This window comes from Euphorbia lathyris, chromosome 4 (genome assembly GCF_963576675.1).
Source record: "Euphorbia lathyris chromosome 4, ddEupLath1.1, whole genome shotgun sequence".
Taxonomy (NCBI): domain Eukaryota; kingdom Viridiplantae; phylum Streptophyta; class Magnoliopsida; order Malpighiales; family Euphorbiaceae; genus Euphorbia; species Euphorbia lathyris.
In genome coordinates, this window is record NC_088913.1 from 54,042,730 (window position 1) to 54,056,699 (window position 13,970).

At 36.9% G+C, this 13,970-nt stretch overlaps 1 protein-coding gene and 1 pseudogene across 1 annotated transcript; one reads left to right on the forward strand and one right to left on the reverse strand.

Annotated features, from left to right (window-relative positions):
* Window positions 1-515: 515 nt before the first annotated feature.
* On the reverse strand, window positions 516-3,419 carry LOC136226728 (protein SMAX1-LIKE 3-like). Its single transcript, XM_066015369.1, has 3 exons — window positions 2,193-3,419; window positions 1,869-2,100; window positions 516-1,797 (listed from the first exon to the last, which is right to left on the reverse strand). Exons 1-3 carry the CDS (start codon window positions 3,350-3,352, stop codon window positions 700-702), a joined length of 2,490 nt encoding a protein of 829 aa, XP_065871441.1. The 5' UTR covers window positions 3,353-3,419; the 3' UTR covers window positions 516-699.
* Window positions 3,420-10,110: 6,691 nt separating this feature from the next.
* LOC136227182 (glucose and ribitol dehydrogenase-like) lies at window positions 10,111-10,645 on the forward strand (annotated as a pseudogene).
* The last annotated feature ends 3,325 nt before the right edge of the window (window positions 10,646-13,970 follow it).

Below are 13,970 nucleotides of genomic sequence, written 5' to 3' on the forward strand. Positions count from 1 at the left end.
AGCAAAAAAAAAAATTGAAGAAAAGCGCAGGAGAAGATGAGAGGATCGAATGAAACGTTTATTTGGCTCGAGAAGTAGTCTATCTATTAGGGTTAAAGAAGTCCATTAATTTTAATATTACAAAATGCTAATTGAAAAAACTCTTAAAATGAACTTTTTCTAAATTAGCATTTTCATCTCAAAACTCTCTCTTAAACCTCTCTCCACCAAACACTCCAATCAGCGGTTCCAATGGTCAAACCGCTCTTTTTATCCCAAAACGCTCTCTACCAAACAGTGCCTTTCTTTTATAAAAAATATATATTTATATATACTTTCAAACTATAATATATTTTTTCCTTTATAGAGAATGTCAATTAGTTTAAAGTCACTTCCATAACATTCAACCGTGAATTTCAAATAATTAAATAATAATAATAATTTGTTTCAACTATTATATATCTTTTCTTAAAAAAAAAAAAAAAAACTACTATTATATATCTATAATAAATATATACCAACTTTTGCTACTAAATTTTCTCTATTACATTAAAACAAAAATCTGAAACATATTTTCACCTCCTCCCATGTTAGTTTAATTTCTTTCTTTCTTTCCTTCCCTCCCATTTTTTAAAAAAGAAAAAACAAAATAAACAAAAATGAAAAATTATCCCACACTAAATATCTAAAGAAATAGACCTATATATACCCCTATTACAATCATTCAAGCTTGAAAATAATTTGCTTATCCACATATTGCAGGATTCCGTCTTCACAAAAATTTGAATATTCATAATCTCCATCTTCAACTTCAACTTCAACTTCAATGGCAATGTTCAAGTCAAGTGAAACAACTTTATCTTCTTCCTCTTTGCTTTCATCAATTTCACTATTCTTCAGCCTTCTTCGAGGCGAACAAGCTCTTGAAACCGCACTCAAACTTTCACAGCTGAAAATAACAATGGCATCTCTTAGAGGAACGTTTTCGCCACCGGAAACTGATACTCTTCCGCTCTGAATTGCCTCCTTCATTGCCTTCTGAGACGATAAATCAAACTGTTCCACATCTTCAATCAAGAAAACTCTATGTGGATTCTCATTCAATGCCATACCAAGTCTTTCATAATGGCTGCAACCGAATTCTTCTCGTCCTCTCTTCTTCTTCTTCGATTCTCCGCTAGAATCAGCCCTTGTACATGATGAGAAATTGCTTGCACTAATTGAAATCAAATTCGTGTGTGACCCGAAAACCACTCTAGCTAACTCTCGTGCAATCTTTTGCTTTCCTTGAGCATCAAGGCCTAAGAAAAACATCCATGATTCTTCTCTTTCGTCTCCGTTGTTGATCGCCTTCTTGCTCAGTCTAGACCTGCACTCAAGAATAGTTGTTGCAATTTCAGGAATAATATCCTTTTGCCATGGAACTTTTTTCTCCAAGCTACTACATAGGATCTTCAAGTTTTGATCATTGAACTCCTTGAAGTTTTGCAGGCCTTGTGGATCATCCATTGCCTCGCTCGAAGAAACTGAATTAGGGCTGGAGTTTGGATTCGATAAAAGGTCTGGTTTGGAAAGATTCATGATATTGCTTTCACAGACTTCATTGTTAGATATCCAAACCTTCTTCTCCGGCTCGAAAATGTGTGGCCAGCTTAATTGATTCAAGCTGGCGTTGCACTCATGGGAAGATATTGAAATAGGGGAAGGAGGAGAAGAAGCAAATTTTATTGTTTTCTGATGATAATTTGTCTCTTTCTGAACTGAACTCCCAAAAGAGTTCCATCTCTTGAAAATAGGACTGCTTAGAGTACAATGTTCCTGCCAATACAAAATAATGAAGTTAAGGAGCTTACCAAAAGTTTAAGCTGAGGAATGAATGAAGTATGTACCTTTTCATCAATGGTTGCTCTTCTGGTCATATCCTTGTACTCCTGGAGCCACCAAGGCAAACTCGAACCAGAAGTGAACTCCTTGGTTTGAGTATTGCCCCCTATGCTTTCGGTATCTCTATCGAAATTGCCCGAAAAATCTCTGCAGCAACTACTTATTGGATTATCAACTCCTGATTCCAGCAATGGCCAATTATGTTTATAAGTAGATGCCTTGTTTCTGGACTGCGAACTGATAAGAGTAAAAAGTAAAATAAGTATTAATATGCATGAGAGAAATGATAATTAAGATCACACCTTGAAAAAGCTAGCTGAAAAGTATACCTATCAAGATTGAGACTTAGGCCAAGGCTACCAACTGGAATTGTGAGAGAATAAAGTTCCCAAATAGACTCTAAAGAAGGGTGGCCTGCCTTGCATTTCATGTATGTTTGGAATGTTGCACTTCCCATTAGCCATAACCTTCCAGTTTCGCCTATGCTGCGAATTAGTCTCTTGATCTCCATGATTATGTGCTCCCCAGAGCAGTAGTAACTCCTCCTTTGCTCTCCATAATTTGACCAAAAATCAGAAACCCATTTGAGGTCACCTAAGTATAAAACAACTCCACTACTCAAATAGCTTTTCACAATGCACCTAAGCTCCACAAGCTTCTGCTCAACCTCCTCTTTTGATTGATCTCTCAAAGAGTTGAGAGGAAAGCTTATGAATCGAACCAATCTTAACTCCCCGGGACCAACACCTCTCTCAATCTTCTCCCTTACTTCTCTAACAATACTTTCAGTAGTAGCTGAACACTCTCCTGTAATAACCATGTTTCTCTTTTTATCCACTAATGTGTTCAACACACACATAGCATCTTCATTGCTAACTTGATAATCAAATGGCTTGTTTTGGGTAAAAGGTAAAGAATGAGACATGGTAACTGGAGGAGGCTTTGTGATTTCTTTAGTTGCTGGAGAACAAACTTCCAAAGAAACAACCTGTTCCACGTTGTTCTTGACTTGAGTACTAGAAAAACCAGCTTCTCTCATAACTCGACTAACACTAGGATCATCTAGAATGGAGATAATGAACTGTTCAATCTCAATCTTCAAAGCTAAAATGGGTTGTTGTTGGTTCTCAATGGAACCTCGGCGTTGGTGAGCTTGGGCTCGCTTAAAGGCAGCAACCAAGGCATTGGACAAGGAAGGATGGGAGGAATGAGGGCCTAAAAGAGCATTAGAAGTGGAAGCAGGAAGGCGATTTAGAGCAACATTGAAGCAAAGCTCTAAAGCTTTGCATTGAAGAGGGTGGGAATGGGATTGAAGACAAGCCCTTCTAAGAAGGCCATTAGAATTAGAAGAAGAAAGCATAGCACTTGCAACATGAAGAGGAGTTACTTGACCATGCCCTCGCCTTCTAGCTAAGCTAACTGCCTGTTTTACTACGCTTAGAGCCTCAACAGTAAGAGACTGACTCACACTGCAAATTCCACTTCTCATTTTTACTGTGCAAGGAATGAATGAATGAATTTGGTTACATGGAATAACTAGCAAGACAATAAGTGAAGTTGTCAAAGGAAGAAGCTTATGTAGTATGGGGTTTGTGCTTTTCTTGTTAGTGAGGCAAAATATATTGAGTCTTTACATGTGAAAGTGGCTCCCATGTGATGCTATTATCTTTCCCAATTCTCACTTTCTCTATCTTGTCATAAAACAAATTTCAAAAGTTGGTCTCTATCAATACGGCTGGAAACTATATATTTCATATTAACAAACTCAAATAATTTTACAGCCATATCAACAAACTCAAATAATTTTCTTTTTCTTAACTAACAATGTAAAATCATATGTTTTTTTTCTTTAAAAAGAAAAAAAAAGCATTTCCCTACTTAAAAAACAGTTAAGTAGATAAGTTTTTGTTTTAAAAATAGAAATAAAAAGTGAGTGAGTATCTATAAGGTGGGAAGTATAAAATATGTATACTTTAACTTTTTTATTAGTAATTTATGGAAAGCAATAAATAAATAAGCTTTGAGAATGGTGAATAATGGAATAAACACTTTGTCTTGTTTTGATGGAATATAGGTTAGTGAAAGACAAGAAATAAGCTCAAAAAGAAATGAAAGAAGAAGAGAAAAAGAGAAAGGGAAAAGGTAAAGAGAAAAAGAGAAAAAGAATGGAGGACTGGCTGTCTGTTTGAAGGAGAATTGGGAACTGTTTTTATTGCTTTCTTTTCTACTTTGCTCGCTTCTCGAAGAGGAGAATAATAATATGCTTTTGATCATTCATGATTGAGTGTTTTTTATTTTAAAAGATATTGCATGAAATCTATGTAAAAATTTAACATTTTATCTTTCTCTCTGTTCTAGTCTAGTCTAGATCTCTTAAACATTCCAATCCTTCCATCTCTCTAAAGTTGGCTTTGAGACCTTTATTTCAAATCAACCTCTTTTTTATTTTGTTGCCATTGCAAATTAACAACTTCTTTCCATGCCCCTTCATGGAACCAAATCCAATCAAGAATAATGGAAATTAATATCCAATCCTAAGGATCTAACTTAAACCTAGTTTAGTAACTCAAACATATCTAACCAATAACCACTTTGCTGCAAATCTATATTATTACGTTTAACGGTATTAAAACGTATCTACATACATTGGAAATATAGGTTACTAATATATCTTAGTTACTATCTCTCTATTCTTACCTCTATCATCATTTTTTAAGTCTACTCCTTGCTTAAGTCATTTATCTCAAAGTCACACTCTAAGAACCGAGTCCGTGAGTATAACATCTATTCTGACACGGTATATGGACAATAGTGGAGCTATAGCCTAGGGCACGAGGGGGCCGGAGCATGATGTATGATGTCATCCCATGGAAGCCTGACCCCTATTATCGGCTTATTTTGATGAAGTTGTGGTACTATTTCAATATTTAAAATTATTGATTTGGTTTAAGATGTATGTTTTGTTGGATATTAGTCTTTAACATTGATGTTGTGGGAATTCCACATGAAAAGAATAAGAATGAAAATTATGTAGTTTATATTGTTTGGGACCATTTGTTAGTTTCAGTAACTGCTAATTTTTGGATAAGATTAAACAGTTTTTTAATTGGTTTGGCAACCAACTTTTTGGTTATAAATATCATTAATCTTTCATATTTCTTTAAATACTATGTTTTAATTATTCAAATACATTCATACGGAAATTAATGGAATTGTTATCATTAATTTCATGTTAGGAAAATCTTAGAGGAAACTTAGTCAAAAACCCAATAACAATTGATAGTGGAGGCTAATATTTCCTTAAGGACAGTGATTAATCACGTCCCTATATTTTCTGTTTGTCATCCCAGATTTCTAAAAATCTTAAGGAAATATTATAGAGAATACACTGAAGAATGTCGGTGATGCTGGTAAACTTATCGGTTTGATGGGACAAATTTCACTCATTGGAAGGAGACTAGGAAGTTTTTTCTATTGACTCTGAAAAAAATTACATTATATGCAGTCTATTTCGAAATCGAGTGACAAAGATACTGATACACTCGTGGTTGAACATAAGAAGCGAGAAGATGATGAGGCTCTATACAGGGGATATTTTCTAAACCATCTCTCTAATCATCTTTATGATTTGTACATTCCTGTCCAAAAGGCAAAGGATATATGGATCTCTCTGAAGACAAAGTATAATTCAGAAAAGCAAGGGGCAGATAAGTTTATCATTATGAATTTTTTTTGAATTTAATATGAATGATTCTGCATCTGTACTTGATCAAGTCCATGAATTTCGTATTTTGGCCTCTAAATTTAAGGATCTTACTATAGACATTTCAGAGAAATTACTTGTGGGAGAAATCATAGTCAAACTACCTCCAAGTTGGAATAACTATAGGAAGAAACTGTTACACACTTCTGAGGATTTTAATTTGGAACAAATTTATAAGCATTTACGAATTGAAGAAGAAACTCAAATTCGTGATAAAAAAAACATGACGTTGCTTCTAGTTCCAAATTTAACTATGTCAGTAATAATCAGAAGGGGGCAAAAAGAGAAAAGGAAATTATCATAATAACCCCAACAATAACAAAAGGTTTAAGAAGAATTTGTCTAAGATTGTTTGCCATAATTGTGGTGACAAAGGACACATCAAAAGATTTTGTAAGAACCCCAAGAAGAATGATAACAAAAACTAGAATAAGAATGAGAGTAAGGACAAATGTTGTTGAACATGTTGACAATAATGAAATTATTGTCATGGTTTCTGAGTTGCAGATTGATATGATCCAAGAATTGCATATGGCATCTCTTACCATAAGTGATTATTGGTGGTATAATTCTATACAACTACTCATGTTTGCAACAACAAAGAACTCTTCAAGACTTACATTAATTCTTCTCTAGACCATGAAGTTCTTTTGGGTGATCATCATTCTTCCAAGGTTCAAAGAACCAGGACTGTTGAAATTCAGTTTACTTCTGGAAAGAAAGTTATTCTCACCAATGTTGTTCCTCAAATTAGGAAGAATTTAGTTTCTGGTTTTATGTTATGTAAGAATGGGTTAAAGGCTGTAATAGAAGCTGATAAAGTAATTTTGTCTAAGGTTGGAGCGTTTGTTGGGAAATGTTATGTTTGTGATGGAATGTTCAAATTGTCTATCAATAAAGTTGAAAATCCTGCTTATTTTCTTGTGCATGCAATTGAATGTACTACTTTTCATTTTTGCCATAATCGTTTAGCACTGATCAATTATAGAACCATGAAATATATGTCTAAAAATGGAATGATATCTTATGGTAATGATCATGAAGATAAATATGGAGTTCTTCAATGGCAGACAAAAGGAAAGAGGATTCTCAAGGTATAGGAAGGTGAAATTACACAAGCAAAAGATAAAATTTACATAAGCGAATGGGTATTATTTATAGATACAGACTGACCTCAAAACCTAATTTACAGTGTCTTCGAACTTGAATAGGAAGTCTGGATGTCAAAATCTATTTCGTGGGGCCGAAAATCGGCTTTTTAGCTGATTTCTGACTGCCAGATCGGCGATGACCAACTCAGCGGGCTGGTTAGCCCAGATCGCCGAAATTGCTCCGAGGGTTCTCGAATCGTGACTTTTCACCGTTTTTACCCATGTCTGACCTGCACACAATCATTATTAAACTCTAAAAATCATCAGTCCAATGGCCAAATTGATCCACCAGTCTTCGGATTTGAGTAAAAACTCCTTTTGGTATGACTTTTAATTGATCAATTAGCCAAAATAAATAAGGTAAAGTTCAAGTATGTGCTATTTTGACGTTATTTTGTCCAAAATAAAAACCTAAAAACTATAAAAAAAAAACTCGCTAAAGCAGGTGCGAAAACTAAATAACTCAATAATTAGATAAAAGTGCAAGAAATGCTTGCTTATTGAATTTGAAGTAAAACGACCCTAAAAACTGTACCCAAAGATAGAGTTTTTTACCCCTATCACCTAGTACTTGGCCGAACATATTGATTCCCAATCTAAGGCATAACTCGTGCTGCCTTCCATCGAGATAGGAGAGTTGTTGCCTTGTTGTATGTTATTCCGGTCGAAGCACTACACTAATTCCACACCTCATCATTTCTATCGAGCCAGATTTCCCAGCAAACCATCGGTGCCAATTCTAGCTCATGTTAGGGATGCCGACTTTTCAAATACACCCAGCAATCAGCGACAAAAGAGCACCACAATCTGATATCTCCGACTAGTGAGAAGTTTCAAACTTGGCGGATAGTCCGACATGCAATCAACACGTGAAAAGTCGACTCCTCCTAGGCTGGACACTGAGGACACTGAGCATCGATCGAAACAAAGCATTGTATCAACGTTGCACGAGTAGGCAGACAAATCGCAAGTGTTGTCTATATGAAATTTTGCACTTTCGGCGGTACCTGCAATTTCCACAACACCTTCCAATCAGTGTTAGTTATTGGACCCGTGACAATAGCAGCCTCCTCTCCCAATTGACGATATATGCTCTTCATCGAAAATCTGTCATTCGAGGCCCAACACCAACCCTACGAGTCCCCAACCTCACGAACACTGAGCTGCACTTTAGTAATTAAATTGACATATCTATCTATAAAGAGGCCTCTAATAAGATCCACGTCCCACTATGGCTTCCCAGGCCCCATAATTCCTTTATATAAACACAACCAAAGCCTTAAAGTCTATCACTTTCACCAAAGAGATTCACATTCGGCAGCCATGGATCCTCCCAAATACTAATATAAGCCCCACTCCCTATTACACAACAAGCCCTAAAGACCACTAGTGGTTTAGCATCCAGGACATTACGCCAGATGAAGCTCGGGTTATGATTTAATTCGGCCTCCAAAAAGGAAGTGGAAGGATAATAGTGGGGCTTGTAGACTCGTGTTGTCAAAGACTCAGGATTAGAGAGTAAAGGCCATCCCTTCTTAGCTAATAGGGCCAGGTTAAACTGATGCATATGACGAAAACCCATAACTCCCGCCACCTTTGGAACACACAACTTATCCCAGGATTTCCAATGAATTCATGTACCACTCGGGCCTATCCACCCCCACAAGAATGAGTTCATCATTTTCTCCAAGTCCAAACATAGTAGATTAGGGAGCAAAAATAGACTCATGGCATATGAAGGAATTTCTTGAATCATAGATTTAATTAGGACCTCATTACCTACTCAAGAGAGGAATTTAGCCTTCCATATGTTCAATCGCGCACGAATTTGATCCCCAATGTAGCGGAACACCTTAGATTTATTTCTACCCACCAAAAAAGGAAGACTCAGATACTTTCCCGGGATAGCCTGCATCGAAATATTAAACAGAGAACTCAATCCATTGCAAGTTTCCTGACTACAGTTCCTACTGAAAGAGATGGATGATTTAGAGTAATTTACATGTTGGCCTGAAGCCTTATCATATTGTATTAGACAGTGTCTTATCGCATTGCTCTCCTCCATTGTTGCCTTAAAGAACAAGTTATTGTCATATGCAAACAAAAGATGAGAGATAGATGGAGCTGAACAGGCAATTCGACAACCATGAATCAGACTTTGATCTTCTAGATTAGTTAGCGATGCAGACAGGCCTTCTGCACAAATCAAAAAAAATATATGGAGAGATCGGATCGCCATGTCTTATTCCTCAGCTAGGACAAATAAGTCCAATAGAGTGACCCACACTGACCACATGATAGGATGCTTTGGTAACACACTGCATAATTAATCCAATCCATCTTCCATATCGAGCTTTTGCATCATCGCCCTCAAAAAATCACACTCCACCATGTTGTATGCCTTAGACATATCTAAATGGGGAAAAACCATAACCAATACGACCTTGAGATTTACGGTTCAGAAAATTATTTACCTCAAATACAATCATAACATTGTCAGTGAACAGTCAACCCGGGATAAAAGCACTATGAGTTGGGGAAAGAATAATGTGTAAGACTTGCTTCAACCGATTCGCATTGGTTTTAGATAGGATCTTATAGATAACATTTCACAGGGCTATCAATCGGAGGTCAAAGAAGTGCTCAGGCTTCGCCTTTTTGGGATAAGGACAAGATTAGTGCCATGAATATCATTAGGAAACATACCAGAATTGAGACAGTGTAAACAGGACGTAACCACATTAGGTCCCACGAGATCCCAGTAATGTTGATAGAAGCACGGGTTAAACACCGTAGGGCCCGAACTCTTGTCTGAGTGCATAGAGAAGACTGTATTTTTTACCTCTTCAGCAGTATAAGGCTGCAGTAAATCATTATTAATGTTATTGATAATATAGTCAGGTTCACAGCCGGATGTGGAAAAAATGTCATTGAAGTAGCTCGAGATTAAAGAAGGCAAACTTGAAGACCAGTCAACCCAAGAATCTATGTCATCTTTCAATCGAAGAATAGCATCACTAGTAGAAAAAGGGCCATTTGCATCGGCCGCAGCACGATGCAAAAGCCATCGACGCAAATGCAATTGCATCGGTCGCTGGTGTGCAGGAAAGGGGGCAGTGGTTAATTAGCATGAAAGAACCAATAACATTAGGATTCCTCTCAAGCTGAAACTCCAGTTAAGACGTCATATTTATCTCAACCACTGACTTGATTTGGCATTGAATAATTAAGATTTAGGAGAATCCAAATCTGAGTAGACAATTCTTCCACCAAAATTCTAAAATAAACATTTAACATATTACCACAATAAATTGACTTGCCAAAGAACGTGTAATGCACCCACTTCCCCAACCCACAAACCCTGACTATAAACCCTCTCACAAGCTCCATGGGAAGGTAGCTTTAGTGACAGGAGGTGACTCAGGCATAGGAAGAGCTGTATGTCCATTTTGCACTAGAAGGTGCTACTGTGGCCTTCACTTATGTAAAAGGAGTAGAAGACAAAGACAAGGACGATACACTACACATGATACAAAGTGCCAAATCAACAACTGCAAAAGAGCCAATTACCATCCCATCTGATCTCGGATTTGACGAGAATTGCAAGAAAGTTATAGACCATGTTGTTCAATAATTTGGAAAGATTGATATTTTGGTTAATAATGCAGCTGAACAACATCTTTCTAACATTGAAGACATCATTGTAGCTAGACTTGAAAGAGTGTTCAGAACCAATATATTTTCTCACTTCTACTTGACTATGCATGCTTTGAAGCACATGAAAGAAGGGAGTAGCATCATTAACTCCACATCTGTTAATGCATATAGTGGTGTGCAGGAAAGGGGGCAGTGGTTAATTAGAAATTAACATTTAACTGGCATAGCAAGTAGCATGTTAAATTTAGTTAAAAGATTCAAAGGGATGAGATATACACACACACAGAAGCTAAGCATGTTGCACCACATTTCAAAAGTATACTAACAGAGAGACATTTGTTTCTCTTTTACATACCTTTGGGTATATCCCACGAGTATTTTTTGGACATTCCTTGCTCAAATGTCCATGTCCATTACAGATAAAGCAGCTGGCATATTTAGTTCCTCCTGCATTTCCACACAAACCATTCTTATTATTAGTGAAGCAACAAACTAGAGACATATGAGGCCAACTCAGTGATCAGGAAAATAACCAAAAAGTCATAAAATGATAAAACTCATAACCACCGGTTTTATAACTATATGACAAGGACACAAGGTGCAATAACTTGGAATCCTCAGCTTAATAAATTGCTGAGTGAGAAGTCTTAGCAGCAATTCAGAGACCAATTATTAGCAGTATAACCCATGTTTCAGACACCCCCTACATCTTCTATAGTAACATGAAAGAATTAAGCATAACAAAACTATTATTAAGGTCAAAGTTATGCCTAGCTTACAAACCGAAAGTTAATTTAGGAACACTATACAGACTAGAATAGATATGCACCTAGGACTATTATATAACAGACGTTACAAATAAGGGCAATAACAAGCCAATGAGAATTATCAATACTAGTAATATTGAAGTCTGACCACCAATATGAATTGAGGCCCTTAGTCAATGAATCACGACGAAGAACCGGCCCCTAGTTTGCAGGAAGCCAAGGACTTGTCTAGATAAAAAAAAAGGGCGGCCCGGTCGCACTACGCGTCCCCGCTGAGCGAGGGTCCGGGGAGGGGTCCCACCACAAGGACTTGTCTAGATAATTATCTAAAATATGATAAATGAATATCAGTATTACCTTTTTATAGATTTCATCACTTAGGATGCAACAACAAGATTGTATCATCAAATTAGGAAACAACAGAAATCATGTAGACTAGGTATCAATTAGTAGCAACTCAAATCAAGATCCAATTGAGGGCATAATTTTTGATACGATAATAAGATTTTCGAAGACAGTTGACACAATTATCATTTTTCTTATATTTGTTTCATATTATTAGATAACGTAACACGATAACTCGAATTGAGAGTCACCTCTAGTTCCAATCAAGTCTAATCAAACAGAAATACTTAATTAAGCAAAGAATCAAGGTATCTCATTTTTCTATCCCATTTTCTCCTAGAAAACCTTGTTTCAAAAGCTGAATTCTCTTCAATTTGGAGCACATGCCTGATCTACATAACAATCTCATATCATAACAAAACCAGCATACCAACTAACACATGTATAGAACCCTTAAACTAACCCAGCTCCACAATCACATATTGCGTATTTAAAGAAGATAAATTCAAACAGGAGTTAACAAAACAAGACCCAAATCACAAATTCATGACATCTCTTCCAAAATATCCAAATCAAAACAAGACCCAAATCAAAACAAACTATATGAACTTCAAAAATACCCAAATTAAAACAAATTAAAACAAGACCCATATCAAAATGTGCTGGTATTTCAACCCAAACTTGTGAAATTATTCAAATCAAAATACCTATGCAACATAATTTAAAAGTAGAACACAAGTGGATAAACAATACCTATATATGGAAGGGAAATTTACCAAAAATATCATAAGGAGCAAGGTGGAAATCGAGAATGGTGAGGAACACGCCACCGGAGAATGAGAAAGCGACTAGAGAATGGTGGAAATCCGGCTTCGAGGATGAGGAACACGCCTTCTCTATTGCAGTACGACCAGTTTTGAGAAAGCGTCGTTCAGGCCAGGCTAGGTTTTCTGTAGCATTAAGGCGAGCTTCTGATTTTGAAGAAAAAACGAAATACAAATTTCCAGGAGCACAAACGAAGTGAAGGAAAGGGACTTAAGTTAGACTTCAGTAAAGTGACATGTTTTCCTCTCTGCTTGTTTAAATGTGAGAGATGAAAGTTGAAGGAAAGCTGCTTCAAGAGATTGAAGGAAGGTGCTTCAATGGATGATCGTAAATGGGTCAGCGATTCTTGCTTGGAGCAGAAGAAGACGACTGATCAGTACCCCCAAATTCTTTTAAGTGGAAAAAGTAACTTTACATTTGCATCGGCTCCTAATAAACTGATGCAAATGATAAGTGTATCCTCCGATGCAAATACATGGATAATTTTTTGCATCGGCCCCTAAGAAAGGACCGATGCAAATAACTTATGTATTTGCATCGGCCTCTTTTAAGAGGCCGATGCAAAAGGATAAATGGGCTTTTGCATCGGCCCTTAAGAAGGGGCCGATGCAAATGACAAATGTATTTGCGTCGGCCCCTTCTAAGGGGCCGATGCAAATGTTGTACCTAGATACAATTGCATCGGTCCCTATTAAAGGGCCGATGCAAATGTGTTATTTGCATCGCGTGTTAAAAACGGCCGATGCAAATGCAGCGATGCAAATGAGCATTTTTCTACTAGTGCATTCTTCTTCCTCCTACTATTTGTTGCAGAATGAAAATATTTAGAATTGAGGTCCCCCGCCTGAAGCCACATCTTCTTGTTGTGTTGCTTCCAATACACTTCCTGCTGCAAAAGAATGGCATCTAACTTGCCTCGGGCCTCTGCAAATAATGCTTGTGAACTCGGATCCCTACTAGCTTTGAGTCGTTGTACCTCTATCCGACAATCAACTAGTTGCTGCCTAAAAATATCACACACCTAACGTCCCCAGACAACCAACGTGTCCCTGCAGCTTGCCTGCCGCTGCAGCAAGTCAGCTCCCAACCTCTCCTCCCATGTCATTTTAACAGTAGCAGCGCAGTCCGATTCCCCAGTTCAGGAATTCTTGAAACGGAACTGACAATGATGAATTGGTGTTATCGCATCCAGAGAAAGAAATAATGTTGAATGGTCACTGTAGGAAGCAACTTCATTAATTATCTAAGCCGGGGGGAATAAATACATCCATGATGCAGTAGCCAGCGATTGATCCAATTTTCCTTTGATGCATGAGAGCGAGCCTCTGCTTTTCTCCCACGTTAACGGATACCCAACTAGCTGGACTTCAGATAAACTACTGGACAAAATAGCATCTTGAAATCCCTTAATGAGAGAAATATGGTATCGGTTGCCACCCCGCTTTTCAGACTAAGACATGATTTTGGAAACAAAATTATTAGTTAAAATTATTATCTACATTTAATTTTGGAAACAAAATTTCCATTTTCATTTATAAAATCTGATTTATCTACTATTAAGATTGAAAACTTTTTTTTCTTTAATGTATCTGAGTTCGT